At 54.4% G+C, this 18,168-nt stretch overlaps 1 protein-coding gene across 2 annotated transcripts in view; it reads right to left on the bottom strand.

Annotated features, from left to right (window-relative positions):
* Positions 1-17,856, bottom strand: part of Unc5a (unc-5 netrin receptor A) — a 57,299-nt gene extending 39,443 nt beyond the window's left edge. For both annotated transcript variants that reach the window (XM_057787126.1, XM_057787127.1), the window contains exon 1: positions 17,529-17,856. In XM_057787126.1, the coding sequence (XP_057643109.1) occupies positions 17,529-17,598 (70 nt within the window). In that variant the 5' untranslated portion in view covers positions 17,599-17,856. The remainder of the gene's footprint in view (positions 1-17,528) is intronic.
* Positions 17,857-18,168: the final 312 nt, after the last annotated feature.

Genomic DNA, 18,168 nt, shown 5'->3' with positions numbered 1-18,168 from the left:
GACACCAGGCTGTTAGCCTGAACTTTGAACTTCTCTGTACCTCAGTCTTCACATCTGAAAGATGGGTGTCACACAGCCCTCTTCAAAGCTCCACTGTGAGGCTTAAGAAATGTGTGAATACGCTCAGGGAAAAGTGTCAGCTGGGTCAGAACACAGCTGCAGTGGCTGGGGAAGATGGTGTGTGCTGATGAGGGGCTGAAGACCTCAGCCAGGAGGAGCTGTCTTTGCCCAGGACCTGGGAGAAACAAGAGGGGAGGGAAGCAGGGTGTGTAAGCCACAGAACCAGACACCAGCCAGGATGGGGGTGTGTGTGACACAGCAGGGTGGTGGGGAGCAGGCCTGCACAGGGACCAGTCTGTACCCACCCAGCACTTCTCCATTGAGTGGCAAGAGGTGCCAAGCCAACAGCTGCCCCCGAAAGGCTGCTGGACCCTGCGTCCTTGCTGGCTGGCTGTGGGCTTTCCTGGGAGAAGGCAAGTGTACCTGCCATGTTAGACAGATGATGGGCAAAAGGGGTGCCTGGCGCAGGTATAGGGACATGGGGGTTTAGGGATTCCACGCCAGTGACTGAAGTTGCCAGCTGCAGCCACATAAATCGTGCCCTGGCCCAGGCTGGCATCCATTAACATGAAAGATTCCATTGCACTTTACAACCTCCCTGTCTTGTATGGCGACAGCAGGTAATTAAAACAATAATTGTTTTCTGATGTTGCTTCTGCCGAACGATAAAAGCTTCCAGTTATTTCCCTTTCACGGGGGAGGGGGAGGGTGTTGGGGGGAGGTTCTGACCCAGGGCGTGGAGGCAGGGCCACAGGAGTTTGGGAGGTAAAAGAAGGTTGCAGAGAGCCTTCTGTGTGACTGTCACAGAAAGGCTGGTGGGAGGAGCCTGGTTCTAGCGTAACACACAACACATACACAGACACCACACACACACACACACCACATACATATATGTATACATACACTATACAGAGATGCATACACACATATACATACATACATGCATACACACACTACACAGAGATGCATACACACATATACATACATACATGCATACACACACCACACACACACCACATACATACATGCATACACACACTACACAGAGATGCATACACATACATACACACACCACACACACACACACCACATACATATATGCATACACACACTACACAGAGATGCATACACATATACATACACAGACACCACACACACACACACCACATACATATATACATACACACACTACACAGAGATGCATACACACATATACATACACACACCACACACACACACCACATACATATATGCATACACACACTACACAAAGATGCATACACACATATACACACACACCACACACACACCACATACATATATGCATACTCACACTACACAGAGATGCATACACACATATACATACACACACCACACACACACACCACATACATATATGCATACACACACTACACAGAGATGCATATACACATGCATACACACACCACACATACACACACCACAACACATACATGCATGCACACATACTACACACACATACATGCATGCATACACACACACCTCTCTGGAGAGAGCCACAGAGCTTAGAAGCCCCAGGAAAAAGAGGGGGAGATCCCACGTGAGAAGGCTATCAGCAGTGGTCCTGAGGAGACAGTCTGCCCAAAGCACTGGGGAACCCTTCACAGTGACTCTTGGTACACCCAGAGAGGGAGGAACAGACCACCTTGGAGTGAGGTAACGGGGGATGGAGAAGAAGGGTGAGGGCCTGGAGTACCAGTTCATGAACACATCTGCTTCCCACAGATCCAGCCATCACCCACCCACCTCCACACACATGATCGGTGAGCATAAAAAAACACAGTTCCAGCCAGGCAGTGGTGGTGCACCCCTTTAACCCCAGCACTGGAGAGGCAGAGGCAAACAGATCTCTGTGAGTTCAAGGCCAGCTTGCTCTACAAGGGCTAGTTCCAGGACTGGCTCCAAAGTAACAAAGAAACCCAATCTCAAACAAACAAACAAAAACAAAAAACAAACAAAACTAAAAATACGACAGTTCCTGCCCTCAAGAAACTTAAGCTTTAGTGGAAGGAGGCATAAAGTAAAGAAGAAAACAATACAACGAAGGCCCCGCCCCACTGCTGATAATGCCATGAAGACACCAAGGCAGAAGAGCGTGAAGGGTGCTGGGGATCTAGGGAAGGCCTCTCTGCAGTGATGTCTGAGTGAGGCTGGACGGACATGGAGAAACCGGGAGATGGAGGCTGAAGCTTCTGGGCCCAGGACTGGATCTGGGGATGCTCCACCACCTCCACTCCATCATCCTGCTACCCACCTACCTGCCCTTGCCACACTCAGCCCCGTGCCCAGGAAGTAAGGGTGGAGTGGTGACTGCTTACACAGGCAACATGAATGACATCATACTTGGGGGGTCCCTCACCTTGGCCCCCACTGTCCAGGAGGCCTACAACATGTCACCCAATGCTTAAGACAAATACTTCTTAATCACTAAAAAATGAAATGATTTCATGTGAAAATGTTAATGTATTCAAGATCACAACCATGTACTGTGCCTAACAAATTAGCACCAGCCCGCAGCATTGTTGGTAGCTACATTTATCCTGGTGATGAGACACATATTTGTGTATGAGTGCACACACATACACACACATCTACACACAGATATGCACACATCCATGCACGCACGTGCATGCAGAGGAGTGGAGGGATGGAGAGGGCAGCTCTTGGCTGGGGAAGAGCGGGGGGGGGGGGGGCGGGAACCAACAGTCACAAAGTTCACTGTAATCCCACCATCAGCTACAGGGCCACAGAATCTCGGCTGCCACCACTGCTCTTATATGTCCATCCCGGACCATGAGGCCCACAGCAGGCAGGGATGGCTGGCCTTGCAGAATTCAAGTGTTTCAAAGATACACATCAGGATGTCAAGAAAAGGGAAGCCCATGCATCGCGGGTGGGAAAATAAAACAGTGCAGGCACCAAGGAAACAATGTTGCTGCTCCCGAGCCTGTTCTGTGAGAGCCATCGAACCAGCAACTCCACTCTGGGAGTGTACCCAAAGGAATGGAAAGCAGGTTATTTGAGCAAATATCGGTACAGAAATGTTCAAAGCAGCAAGGCTTACAATAGCCAGAGGTGGGAGCAAGTACCAGGTGGATTTAAACAGGCACTTGGGCCTTTGGGGCCAGAGATCGGGAAGCTGGCTGCTTACTTTAGACCTCTGGACGATTTTCTTTCAACTCCAGGGTCTAGGAAAGTGAAGCTATGACCTCAGAACAGTGAATTAACGAAAAGCACAAAAGAAGGAATTGTGTTCAAGGAGATGTGGGAGAGGGGACTTCTTCACCTGGGACACTGGGTTCTCAGTGCATGCACTCTTCAGGACACAGGCTCAGGGTCTTCTCTCCCTTGCCCCACACTTCCAGCCCCCTGGCCAGTGTGCACCCTTCTTTTGTGACCGAGTGCTGACCTCTACTTCCCTCCTCTCCCCTTGCCCCCGGCGGCTGCATTACCCAGCATTCTCTGGGGAAATATTCCAATGACAGCTGTCTGCAGAGTCCTCCCGGCTGGGTGGTGAGCACTCTGTTGCCAGTGCCCTCAGCCTTCTTTCTCCTTAGCTTTCCCTGCCCACCCTGTTTTCTGTTTTCCTTTCTACAGGAATTCCCAAGTGAATTTCATTAAGGCAAGAATGTATAGGTGCTGCAGGCTACCCAGAATTTAGTTTATTTACTTATTTATTTTTGGGTTCCTTCTCTCTCCCATGCAGAAAGTGTTCTGTGTAACCCCCATTTGGTACAAAACCACCTGCTAGTCTGTAGTACCCCCAAACCAAAACTTGTTTCTTTCAATGCAGTCGGGCCGGAGAGTACTTGCCATGAAGGCCTGACAGACACACCGGAACTAGCTGCCAGCAGGGATGAAGACCCTACAGTGGGGTGGCCTCGATGTGATGTCACAGGTACCACGGTCCCATCTGCATAACATACCCACAGTGGGCAGGCTCAGAGAGACTTAGAGGAGGGTACTGTTGATCAGGGCCTGGGAATGACGAAAATCCCTTTGATAGAGGCGACAGGCACACACAAGTGTCATCTGACTGTGAACTCTGACATGAATAATTTTCATGTGAACTTCACCTCGATTAATACATGCATGCATGCATGCATGCATTCGTGCACACATGTCCAACTTCACTAGGCCTCTGTTAGCTATTTTGCATGTTGGTATTTCATAGAAGAAGACGGAGACAGCAGACATCAGGACATTTGTTTGGCAATCTGGAAGCTCCGAGGGGCTCAAGTGGCCCCTGACCTTTCCCCTGCACCTAGTCCTGCCCCACCATAGCCCTCCCTGAGGCCTCAGGATCAGTTCCACAATAGCACAGGCTCAGGCCCTTCCCGCCATTGCATAACCAAAGCAGAGGAGTGTCTGGCCCTGGGCTCAAGCTGTGACACAAAGCAAACCAGAGAACCAGGCCTTCGGATGTTCTCAGATTGGTTAACAAGATCAGATGTGGCCCAGAGGAACTTTCAGTCACTCTGATTCTCCACCGTACCTTCCCAGATGTAACGGTGGCTTCGAGTAGCAGCGACTGCAGGCAAAGCCATTCAGCCTCCTCTTCATCTGCACGATTTCATGTTCAGACCAGACCACACCTTCTGCCGCACCCCACACTTGCCTTTCTCCTGGCTGCCCCTTCTCAGCTCAGATGCCGCTCCACAGAGAGGCCTTCTGCCATCATCCTGACTCAGTGCGCCTGTGGTCATGTGACCCCTCTGCGGCCTTCTACTAAACAACAAAAATAAACTCTCCTCATGCCTTTAATCTGTCTGTTTGGCATCATCTCCAACCTTGATGTGGGTCCTACCAGGGAGGGGAGCATCGGCCTTGCTCTCTGTACTCCTGCAGTGCCTGTTGGGGTGGCTGGCACACAGGAGGTGCCTAATACACAGCTGCTTGATTGCGAAGGCATGGCCATATTGCCTAACCCTGTCCCCTAGTCTGTCCATTCGGTCTTCCAAAGAGCTGAGGCTGGGACCTGGCTCTGAAGGGTAGTCATGTGACACTGGTCAAGTCATTTCTCTGAGTCTATCTCAGAAAGTGTATGCTGTAAAACCCGGCAACCAACCATGCTGGTCCTTCCCCTCTCCTGCTCAGTTTTTCCCTGAAGCCCTGAATGGCTTCCATGCCTTCTAGCTCCAATTCTTGTATTCTTTCCCTCCCTGTAAGTTCCCAGTGGCCTCTATGTCCCCACATCTTCCCTGCTCACTAATGCCGGCCACCTCCCTGGCAGGCTCCTGAGCATAGGTTCTAAGCAATGGCTCCTGGCTTTGGCACAGCACACCCTCCAAGGCCTCTGTCGTCTGCAGCCCTCCCTCATGACTGCCCCCTGACCCCTAACTCCTTCCCAGTTCCCACTGATTGCTCTTTGACTTCCTTGAGGCTTTCTCAGCAGCAGCCGTTCCCCCAGAGGGCCCCTTAGAAAGGGGGACCCAAGATCACAGCATCCACAACCTGCTTCTTACGACAGGTCTCCCAGCTGTGCTTTCTGCCCTGCTTGCATCTCGAAGCCAGCCTGGGGATAGGAGCAGGAAGGGAAGGGAGGTTCAGGAAGGGACTTGCATGTGGCCTGTGCACTGAGCCAAGAGTGGACAAGCAGCGTCGTCAGTGTGACCAACAGAGGGAGTGAGCAGGGCATGTGGGAGCATCCGTGCATGCACGTGTACAGGGCAGGGGCTAGACGGACCAGGGGCCTACCTAGGCAAATTAAGGACATGCGTTTGTGGGGACGCATGAAGCCAGAAGAGACGAGGAGGAGAGGTGTACGAGACATGAGCAATAAAGGCACAGAGTGACAAATGGTACATGGGTACTAGGAATGATGCCCACAAAAGTGACAGCCAAGTTCCAGCCCACTCAAGACAATGAGCTCACTGGGCCTGGCTCATATCTCTTTAAAAAGATTTATTTTTATTAAAGTGGTGTGTGTGTGTGTGTGTGTGTGTGTGTGTGTGTGTCAGTAACCTCAGAGACCAGAAATGCAGGATCCTCCTAGATCTGGAGTTACCAGTGGCTGTGAGCTGCCAGGTGTACTGGGACCTGAATCAGAGTCTTCTGTGAGAGCAGGTACACACCCTTAACTGCTGAGCCATTTCTCCAGGCCCCAGTTCTGATCGATCGATTTATTTACTTATTTATTTATTTATTTATTTATTTGTTTGTTTGTTTGTTTATTTATTTATTTTTGGTTTGTGGCTTTTCAAAACAGAAGGTTTCTCTGTGTAGCCCTGGCTATCCTGGCACTTGCTTTGTAGACCAGTCTGACCTCAAACTCAATGAGATCACCTGCCTCTGCCTCCCAAGTGCTGGGATTAAAGGCATTTGCTCCCACCACACAGCTATAGCTCAGATATTTTGATGTATCAAGAAAAGCCTGTGGCCGGGCATAGGTGGCATACACCTTTAATCCCAGCAGTTGGGAGGCAGAGGCAGGTAGATTTCTGAGTTTGAGGCCAGCCTGGTCTACAGAGCAAGTTCCAGGACAGCTAGGGCTACACAGAGAAACCCTGTCTCAAAAAGCAAAAGTAAACAAAGGAAAGCCTATGGTCTGGTTTTCATGTGGAATCTGTTGTTCAGAATGCAAGAGCCGCTGCTCGAGCCGAGTGCCCCACACAGGCCTCCTGGCCACCTCTGGGTGTGAACTCTACCTTCCTCTTGGGAAACGGGTGCTGGGCACAAGACCCAACATTTCATGCAGCATAGGCCTAGAGCAGGAAGTTCCTTGACCAAGTTCAGAAGCTGCTGGATCAGTTCACAGGTTTGAGAATGCTCTAGTGACCAATCTCTGGGGCCTTGGGGCCTCTAAGACAATCTCTGCCTCCTCGCCACGGCCTCCCCCCACTCATCACCTAGGCTCTTTCCACACAGGAGGAGATAGTCCTGGCCCTCAGACCCAGCCTGCCAACCCCTCCACCTCCAAATGAGGACAGGCATTAGATCCTGATTGACCCACCCTCGGCTACTGAACCAATCACTGTGTTCAGGGTTTCTTCTGCAGTCTGGCCAGCCTGGGTTCCCTAGCCGACAGTCCCAACCCTGGAAGTTGAGACATTGCTCCAATAAGCCCAGTTCCGGAAACCTTCTTGAGCCCGTGGAGATGGAGTAAACCCAGCTGAGCTCCAAGCTCCTTTTACTCCACCTACCACAATCCCTTAGTCTCCTGCTGAATCCTGATAGGGCCGTCCGCAAACGTTCCCACTGTCATGACCACCTCTACCATTGCTTGTTAGGAAGGCTCTTTTCCATGCGGCCCCTCCCAGCTGATCCAGACAGCTACTCAGCACAGAACAGGTCACTGTCCCCTAGGACATGGCTTTAAGACAATGCTGACAATACTCAGCTTGGCCAGAACCAGTATCAGTTGCTTATGATACAAGTCCACACATAAGCCACAGCCTGGTGGGGTGGGGCGGGGTTACCACACTGGATCCAGAACTCTTAAGGCTTCTCCCCCAACCCAGCTCCCCATCTATTTTCTGGTTCTGACATCACTTCCCCGGGCTCAGAACTCTGAATCATGTTTGCCTCTTCCCCCTCCTTGCCCCCCACATGCGCCATCCAGATGCAGCACCCCCACTCGCTGCGTCTCCCACATCTATCTCTCTTACTGCAGCCTTGCTGCTTGCTCGCTGGGTGACCGCCGCAGCCTCCCGGCTGGTCTCCTTGCCTCCAGCCTCTCTCTGCTCCCATCCATCCTCTTCGCGCCGCCAGATTAATCTTCCTTAAACACTGCTCAGTGCCTGTCACTCCCCAGCTCAAAGACATAGCCAGCTCCATTGCTTGCCGGCCCCCCACGGGCACCGTCTGCTCGAGCAGGCCTCTCTCACACGCAGGCCATCTCACGGCCTGTCCCTCCCTACCTCCTCCTACACTCTGGCCACCACAAGCTGAGATTCTGGCTTATGTCACTCTCTGAAGCCCCAGGACATCAAGTGGTTTGTCCTTTCCCGGCTCCCTTGGCTCTTAGATATGACAGTGACGCTACCACCTCCCTTCTCTGCAATCCGAGGGGCCAGGCCTGACTTCCAGGCTGGCACAAGTCGTACCTGGCCAAGTTACTCTGCATGGTTGAACCTTCACCTCATCAGCTTCCCTTCCCAAACCTCCCCATGAATTCTTGTCACCCCAAAATAAACACCTTCCCGAGGTGCCAGGCCTTGACACATTCTGCCTGTCTTATCAGCAAGACTCCATTCCTGCTACGCACACATAATCTAGGAAGCTTAAGCACACACAAGTGTGCAGTTGCACACCTAGCCCAGCCAGGAGTGCATACCCACCAAACATTTGCTGTGGGCTGGCAAGGCTGTGTGTTCTCAGAGAAGCGCTCCCTCGACGCTGGCAACCCTGCTCACAGGAGCCTCTCATTCCCTGTATCTTCTCAGTGAGGGAACTGAGGCACAGAGGGCTTATATAACTAATCTAACAAGAGCAGGGTGAAGCGCTGCACCCAAACTAGCAACTCCTGACTGACTTTCAACCCTTAGCCCAACCGGAGAGACTGCTAGGAGAGGCCCCAGGCCAGCAGCAGTCAAAGGCCCAAGTCTGAGACTTGTTCACTTCTTGTTAGTCACTTCAAAGGGCTGGGGTCAGCCTGGTATGCAGTTCTGATGTACGGAGACCAGCACATCCTGGCTCAGAGCCGGCTGCCATAGCTCCAGACTTCTATAGGCCAGCTGTTACCACACTGGCATTTGAAATCAGCTGTGGCAGAAATATTTACGCCAGAAAAACTGCCAGCCTCTTGGAGAACCTATTGTTTGGCCCTGCCCCAAGTACCACTGCTGGACAAAGGGTGCTGACCCCTCTTAGGAGCTGGTCTGGGTCTGAAGGGAAGGGGTCTTCAGAGGTTCAGGTGTATGTGAACTGGATCCCAAAGGACTGGAAGGAGGTTTCTAGGAAAGTGTTGGTCAAAGACAAGATACCCAAGTAGGTTCAGCATCTGAACAGTACACCAAGCATGAGAAGACAGCCAAGGGCAAGGCCACAGGGGAGGGCTTTATAGCCATGACATGGGGATGTGTGGGACCTGCAGGAGTGTGGGTGCAGGTCCAGCGGAGGCCCACCAGGGATGCCGAAGGCACTGGGGAGGTGTCCTTGGTGTCGTTAAATCAATGCACAAACTGGATGGCTGTTTCTACCCATGCCTCCTGGACGAGAAGCTTCAAGGAGTGGCGAGTCATCTGGACGACAGTACTATGGGACTGTGGCTTAAGCCCAAATTTCTGCAGCCACGTAACCCTATGACTAATTAGTGGCTCACACACAAGCAGAGCATGTGAGCTGGACCAGTAAAAGACCAGGCCATTTGGGGGTGTCTGAAGGACAGATGCTCAATTTACTTTGCCCCTCTCTGGGCCTGTGAGGAGATTGCAGTCTTGGGGATCCCTGGAAGTCACATGGGGACTGTGGGGGCGAATGATTGGGAGTGACACCAGTGCCCCAAGAACTAAGACAAAGGATGGGTCTTGGTTATGCTGTTCCTTTGGATCCAGCCATGCCTGAGACCAGGTTTACCCCTGGCTTTGCAGTTTCATTTGCCATTAAATTCTATTATCTGCCTATTTTTGCTTAAATGAGAGTTGACTTTTTCAATATTTGCAATAGATGCACTTAGTGTCCCACGCTGCTTAGCACTGAGGCATTGTCAGTTTGAGCTCTCTCCGGGGACAAGATGCACGGGGAGGTGCTCCTAACCACACTGGAGGAGACAGCACTGAGTAAGCTGGAGGTGTGCCCTGCAGAGGGGCAAATGGGGCAGGCAGGCGTCCTGTCTTCACCAAAATGGGGATGCCATCTAATGTAGCCCCAGAAGAAATAGCCCAGAAACACCTGGAGGAACTTACTAGAAAGGATTGTACCTCGTTATACTAAAATGATTCTGAACAAGTCCCTTCAGCGTGAACTCCAGGGCACAGGTGAGAACCTCCTCCTGGCCAGCCTTTTCCAGGTGTAGAAAACAGGACTCAGGTGGGGTCAGGTGGCCACGTGAACTGGCAGGATGGAAAGGACGACTCAGACCATGGCCTCCTGCTTCCTTCCATCAGGCCAATGGGACAGGGACACAGGACGGACTGGAATATGGTCACAGTTGCCACTGTCTGCACCTGTATTGTGGACTGACAAGGTTTTGATGAAACCTCCAGGCAGAGCCTAGCACTTAACCACCATCAGGGTGCCAATTAAAAATTAAAAAAAAAAAAAAAGGGTGCTAACAGGATACAGCCACCCTCCTCTTCCCACCCAGAGTTCTCTCTCCGTAGCGAAAAAAGCATTAGGAAGTCTGTGGTACAGCGTTTAGGAAGCAGAGGCAGGAGAATCTCTGTGAGTTTGAGGCCAGCCTGATCTACAGAGCGAGTTACAGGACAGTTAGAGATACATAATACAGAGAGCCTGTCTCAAAACAAACCAACGAAAAACGCTTTAGAGAGTCAAAGATCTAGACTGAGCCAGTCTGCCTAGGGTGACGGGTTTTGGCGCAAGAGGGTGCTGCCTCATCTGCAAAATGGGAATAATGGCCTTCACCTACAAGAGACAGTCGGACAGTTGTGAGGCATCCTCCTGCCCCGGGTCTTGGACTACACCCCTCACCCCACGTCTAAAGGGTCCGGGCTGGGCAGGTAGAGGCGGGGCTGTAGCCTTGGAGGAGGCTGGACAGAGCTTCCCGGGCGGCAGCCAAGCGCTCAGCCAGGAACTTGTTAACAGACCCCGAACAAAGAGCCGCTAATCCTGCGGGCGGCCGCGGGCGGGCTGGCGGGCGGAGGGATCCCGCCCCTTCCCGGCTCGGGCCCCAGCTCGCCGCGTATTAATTAGGCCGCGCGGAGCGGGGACACCGCCCGGTGGGACCTCCCTTCCCGCAGCAGCTAATTGCATCCCGGGCTCGGGGTCTCACTGGCCCGGGCGATTGCGGATCAGGGCCACCCACGTGTTCCGCAGCCTCGCTGGCTGGAGGAACCCCGCCCACCCACCCAGCCACCTTGACGATCGCGACGAGGGGGGGGCGGTGGCTGTGCGGGTCCGGAGGCTGTGGGTCGGGTCACGCGGCGGGCACAATCATGAGAGACGGGAGAAGGAGCGGGGAAAAAAACGTAGACCTGAGAAAGACCTTCACTGCCTGCGTTTCGTCGGGCTCCGCCCCAACTAGGAGAGGGTGGAGTCTAATTCGGGGGCGACTCCCCCTACACGATCCCGGGTGGAGTTGTTAGGAAGGGACGAGAGTTCACTTTACAACCTGGCTTTAGGGTCTGCTGGGATACCGAGTCAAGAGTTCCCTTCCCAAGGTCCCTGTAAGGTCCCACAGGTACGTCAATAAAGGCAGATACCCTAGCCCCTCATTCCCCAATCAGCTACGACTAAGCCTGGAGCTCAAGGTGACCCTGAACCTTCCAGAGAGACACAATGGTGACTTCCAGACTGAGGAACTCAGCTTTGGGAACTCTCCAGTCAAGGTGATGGCTCATCTCTGATGCCCCCTTCACAAGCCAATGAAGAGACAGAATTTTCAGGGTTCCTCCCCTACCAAAATGGGCCCTAAGACTTCCTTCCCCCTTTTATAATCTTCTGTAAAGAGCCGCGGCTACTCCGGCCTCCCCAGAACGCACAGGGCCAGACTGAGTCAGTCAGCAGCCACACCTGGAGAGTGGAAATGGCTTCTATATGCTCTGCCCTCCACATCAGTGGGAAAAAAAAAAAAAAAACAAGGCAGACATAGCCTGGAAAATGGATCCTCTCCTTAGGCTGACCCCACCTAGTCGCTCAGCCATGTCCTCATCCTCAGCCATTCTGCTCCCCACCCATCAGGATGGAGCCCTACACACGGTCAACTGCTCACGGTATTAAGTGCCTCCCAGTGCTGGTGCAATGCTCTTGTAAGATGAGCCTTTATGGATGGATTTACACACTGACACTGGAGAGGGGTAGGGAAGAGTGGGATCCAGAGTGAGGATTAAGAGGCATGGCAGGTGCCAAGGGCATGGGATCTTAGGAGGTGCTCACAAGGGTGGCTGTGTACTTGGCTATGCAAATTTGTACCCTTAAGCAAGTCCATGCCTCACCCTGGCCCTGGCTCAAACCCAGTCACCAGAGCTTGCCAAACTCCCCCATCTAACAACTCCCCCATCTGGCTGAGATACAGACTCTGCGGTTAAAATATTCCTATGGCATCTGCCCTCCGTGTCTGGAGAAGGGGCGGGCCTTCAACACCCTGACTTTGGGGTCTCTGCTAATCACTAGAGGAGTTCAAAAACTACAGCAGGACCCAGTTTCTTGGTTTGGAACTGGGACTCACAATACCAAGCTTCGCCTTACAGCCACCTTTGGCTCTGCCCCAGAAGCTACCTGGCTCCCAGGCAACACAGTCAGTCACTGCCAGGGCTGCTGGTGTCTTTGGCAGGTGTGAGCAGTTCCTGGGAGAGCCTGCAACTGAGTACTGAGTCCACCCTAGGCTCCAGAGGCAGCTTCCCTGGGCATGAGCCTCTGCCTGGGGCTAGCCATCAAGTTCAATGCAGACAGTGTGAGGGATTTGTCCGGCATCACACAGCAATCAAATGGCAGAGCTGGAACTAGAATCCACATTCACCCAGGACTCTGTGGCCACATCCTTCCTGTATGTAGAGATGGAATTAGCACATGGTCCCAGGACAGCATGAACCAAAAGAGCAATGGCAACAATCACCCAGACAACACCCTGTGAGCATGAATTAAACCCAAGTCCTTCTGGCATGACACATGTAGAGCGGGCTGGATACTGGGCACAGTTTTTCAATGAAGCCTCTTCTGTCCTATGGCTGAGCCTGGGCCTGCTGCAACGTAAGACACATCTCTGTCCTAAGTCACTGTCTCCAGTGCCAGGGGAAATGGAGGCAGAAGGCAATGAGCCATGAGCACCTAAGATTCTGCCGTCCCCTCTGGATGCTGCTGCCCACCCAACAGTTTAGATCCCATCCTATAGATGTGGAAACAGCTTGGGAAGGTGACATTAGTTCCATGTCTGCTTGCAGCTTAAATTGTAAGACAGCTCTATCTGCCTCTAAAGTCCCTGCCCTGTCCTACCTGGTAGGAAGAGGCCAGAACTTCCCCCTAAGAGAGAAGGACCCAGGGTGTGGGGGGAGACAGGTAAGAGGGAGGAGGGGGCTGTGGGAAGGATTACAGTAAACTGAGCTTACACCTGAGAGGCAGGGGACATTGAGTGGTCTGGGGCCCAGACAACACAGAGATGATCTGTGCTTGCAGCCCAGATCTTGGTATCAACTCTATTTGCACATGAAAATGTTACTCTGAGGAAATCAATGTGAGGACAGGGACAGGGTGAACATACCCTTGCAACAGACATGGGCATATTAACGTGCACGCATGTGTGCTGGCTTGTTGTCTACATGTATATGTAACCTAAGCATGGTGTCTGTCCCATGGAGGTCCTGGCTTTATGAGTCTCCACTCTGACAGGGTGGGGGAGTGTAGCACAAATAAAGAAACCCAGAAGCAGATATTGGGGTTCAACCTGAAGATCAGAAAAGTAAAGCAGTCAACCACTGGCTCTTACCTCTACCTCAGACCGAAATGGTGATCCTGCCTCCACGAATCCTCAGACCGAGACTGAGATGAGACCTGTCTTCTATTCCTCTCTTGCTGGGATTAAAGGTGTGCACCACTACCGCTGGCCTCTATGGCTAACTAGTGTGGCTACTGGGACTAAAGGTGTGTGCCACCACTGCCTGGCCTGTCTGGCTGTTTTACTCTCTGAACTTCAGGCAAGCTTTATTTATTAAAACACGGGAGTTTGTGGTCAGGAATAAGGATGGGGGCCGCTGCTTAAGTGGATAGATTAAATTTCTCTCTTCCTCTCTGTTTGGCCTTCAAGCCCAAACTCCAACCAAGGAAAGAAAGAAAAGCATTAAACCCTTGACTGCTGTGATCTGGAGCAAGGCAAGGGCAGAGAGCAGGGAAAATAGTGTCACAAGCAACGACCATGCTGGGGAAACACTGGAGAAGAAGGGTCCCACCCCAGATCACATCACCGAGCCTTGTGGAGGAGGAGTTGTGGAGGCTTTGGGGAGACCTCAAGTCAAGGCTGCAGCAGTATAAGGACCTGGCTGGGATCAGGACAGAGCCAAGGAGCTAGGATGCCAAGCGGGGAGCATGCTGTCGAGGCCAGGTGGCACCACATCCTGCAGGTCTGGAAACAGGTAGTCTGGTGGTGCCAAGCCCACAGCAGGCAGAACCCAGTGATGCGGCTGACCTCTGGGTGCATCCACCAGGTGTTTCCTTCACTCTCCCAGCCCAGCCTAGCCCAGCGACCAGACTACTTGCAGGCCCTGGAAAGCCACGGAGAGTCTTCTATTAACTTCCAGGGCCCTTAGGCTGAGATGAGGAGGGGTAGGAGATGGCCACTGTGGTGAGACAGGTGTGAGATAAAGGAGCTGGGGGATGGGAGGAAGCAAAGAAGGCGAGGGACATAGCAATGTCACAAGTAAGACGGGAGCTGGATGGCTTGACAGCGGATTAAATGTGAAGCGTGAAGGAGAAGGGAGAGCCAAGGGAGACAGTAAGGTTCTCGCCCTCCAGGCTGTGGGTGAGGGAGAGCAGCAATGGCAGGGCCCTAGGAGGAGGGGACAGCAGGATGGGGTTGGCTTGGCATGAGCAGGTTCCTAGGTGGCAGCATTGGGGCCTTCACCTAAAAGGGCTGTGCACCCCAAGCCCATGGTATCTAGCTGAAGCCTGTAAACCGGAGAGTCATGGCAGCAGCAGCAGGCAGGAAAAGGGATGTGACAAAGGCCAAAGGTCGGCTCCCAGGCACCAAGCCTCCGGCTGGAGTGTTAGCACCAGGATCAATGCTACTGCTGGCCTCCCTGAAGAAAGCCTTTCCCAACAAGGGCGAGGGGGAGCAAGCAGGCCAGGGAAAGGTTCGGCCCTCTCCTGCAGTACCTAGAGCAGCCCACCCCTTGTACAAGAAGAATATGGTGCTCTCTGCCCTAGAATACCAACCTCCTCCCCAGTCCTGTTAGCCTAGAGTCCAAGTGGGCAGAAAGTCCAGCAGCCCTGGGGATGGGAATAGGAATGGGAGGAGGGGAAACAGGGACAATGTTAAGCTTAGCACTCCTCGGCCCCCACTTTCCAGGAGAGCCCATGCCTCTCCTCACGAGGAGGACTGGGCACACAATACAGAAGACCTGAAGGTAAGGAGTTGTATGTGCCGGCTGTGCGGACCGGTGAGTCAAGTGGGTGCCTGTGGGTGCAGGCACAGACAGGGGCATGCCCATGTGTGTTTGTGCTGTGGGCTGGCTTTGTGTGAGTGGCGGGGTGTGACGCTGGGTGACAACGGACGGAGGGCAGAGTCTGCAGTGGCTTGGTAACGCTGCCACCACCATGCCCCTTGAGCCTGCCTGGTTGACCATTTTTCTCCCAGCCACTCACAGACACATTTTTCACCAGCTGCTGTTGCCAAGGAACTGAGAGGCCGGTGCGGGAGCTAGGGTCATGGCAGGGGCAGCCTGCCTGGGTATCTGTCCACACATGCCCAGAGCCTGTGGGGGACAGTGAGATGGAGCCTGTTTGAGAAGTAGAACCACTCCTACCGCCATACCCCTCAACAACCCCTTCTACTGCTGAGAGTTAATGCCAGAGACAGGCTCTGCCCCAGAGAGCCCTGAAGCACTGGTGCCCACCTGTCCACCCTGGGAAACCTTGGGCCAGGCCCCAACAGGTGCCCTGCCAAAAGACAGTACAGATCTCCAGCTCCGGTTTCTTGAGGTCCAATCCTTCGTTCCCAGGTTTGGGTGCCCTAACCTACCAGTGCCTGTCACCCCATCTGTAGAGCTCGCCGGTGCAGTAGCCCACGGCTACCACATGCGTGCAGCCTATCAGTACTCATCTGACCACACACATGACAACACTGGCCATGCCACGCCAGTCCCCCCCATCACCCAGGACACATGCCAGTCCACAGCTTTCACACGTGCTCACGTGGCAAAACGCAGCCTCTGACCACACAGCCCTCTCACACACATCCAACTCAGTAAACATTTCCCGGGCACCTATTCAGTGTCTGGCGGCACCTCCTCCATGTGCAGAAGCACGGACACCCCCAGCTCATGACCACAGCCAGTGGTGCCACTCACACCCCTGAACAAACATGCACACATCCAACCACAGCTCAGTCTGAGGATGTTAGGATTAAAAGGGGAGGCCAACGGGAACGGTTTGTTAAGTGAGGATTTAGGGTGCAATGATGGGGAGGGAGATAGAGCAGGCGGGACAAGGAAGAGGGCTTGATGTGGGGGGCAGCGAGGCAGCGGTGGGTGAAGGATGCAATGCGCAGAGATTCCTCAAGGAACCAGCCGTCGGCCTAAAGCATCAGATCCTTGATTGAGCTCTCTTCATTCTAGATTGGCAGTTCAGAAATCCACACCCCGAGAATGAACCGTGGCCTTGCCAGCCTGGGGCGCACCTCCCCCAAGCAGGTTCAGGGGACATCAAGCATGAAGAATTGCTAAGGCACCCTTCCCCATACAGAAGCTCAGCATTGCCAAGTCCTCGGGGGGGGGGGTCAGAGATTAGGGACCCCCCCCCCCAGCTCAGCTAAGGTGCAGGCTACGGGAAAGCAGACAAAGACTTTCCCCAAGACCCCTCACACCAGGAGGTGGGTTATGAAGGGACTGGTTAGGGTGGCCAATGAGACAAGTGGGGAGAAAGCAGGGCTATGGAGTTTCTTAGAGGAGAAGCCCGCCAACCAACAGCCAACAGCAAATAACTCCCCCACTCCCTCCTCTCTCCCCTCCCGCCTCCATCAGCTAGCCCAGGAGCCACAGACCACCACAGGGGCCCCAGTGCTTTGACTGCCGGCTGAAAGAGCTGGGGGCTGCGGATGCCTCCACGCCTGAGTGTGTGTTTGTGCAAGCGTGTGTGGCGGGGACAGAGGAGGACACTGTGTTCTAGACGTGGGCAGAGGCCAGGTGCCAAGCTGGGAAATTGTGAGTGGCTGTTTGGGGCAGTCCTACCTGGAAGAGCTATCTCAACACCCCCCCCACACACACACACACCCCATTTTCTGGGCACTAGTGTGGTTCAAACCCACTAATCTCTGAGTCCTTCAAGTCTTGTCTTTCCAGGGTTATTTCAACACCCCCGACCATTCTCTGGGGCCGTAAAACCAGCAAACTTCCCCCACCCGGAGGCGTGGGGCGTCTACACTCGCCAGCCCCGTGCGTTGACAGCTGTTCCTGGACTTGGCAAAACCCAGGCTTCCGGGAGAGCGCACCGGGAAGCTGCGCAGCAGTGAGAGGCGGCCCCCGCGCCCTGCCCGGCAAAGTTTGGCCTCCAGGGGCTCCCAGCCGGGTCGGCCGCGCGGGTCAGGTCCACCTCCTCCCCAGAGCAGAGCGTTCGCGCGCACGGTCCCCCGCAAGCCTCCCCAGAGCGCGCGCGGCGTGACTCACCCGAACCACGAAGCCAGGAGACGAGGACTATGCCCAGGATCGCTGGCCACAGGCCGGGCCGGACGGCCATGGCCGCGGGCGGACGAGCGGGCTGGACTCGGGGCCCCGCGGGCGGGAGAGAGGCTGTCAGCGCCTCAGCCGAGAGCCCCACCTCGGGGCGCCCCCGGGGCCCATGCCAGAGGACGGCGCTGCCTCCGGGCGGCCGGCTGCGGGGCGCACGCGGCGCGTGGCTCCCCTGGGCACCCGGAGCGCAGCAATGCAGCCGGGGCGGAGCGCAGCGCCAGCCGCGCCGCGCACCGAGCCAGCCGCCGCGCGGAGCCCGCAGCCGGGGAGCGGGCCGGCGGGCGCCGCAAAATCCGGACTGGAGCGGCGGAGCGGGGCGGAGGCGGGGCGGGGCGGGGGAGGAGGGGCTGGGCGGCGCTGCGTTCCGGGGCCACCCCCGGCACTGGGGATCCCTTCGGGCAACGCCTGAGGCTCCCCCAGGGAGGAGCTGGGGTAGTGGGCGGGGAGGCCTCCCACCACCCCTCGCTGTCTCCAGGGACAGAGACAGGAGTCTGGAACCCGGAGTGGATTGCTCTTCCGGATCCGGCATCACCCCGGCCCGCCAGTCGGCGCACAGGTGGCCCGGGAGGGGCCCCGG

This window comes from Chionomys nivalis, chromosome 13, assembly GCF_950005125.1.
Source record: "Chionomys nivalis chromosome 13, mChiNiv1.1, whole genome shotgun sequence".
NCBI lineage: Eukaryota > Metazoa > Chordata > Mammalia > Rodentia > Cricetidae > Chionomys > Chionomys nivalis.
This window is presented reverse-complemented; position numbering and strand designations above follow the sequence as displayed.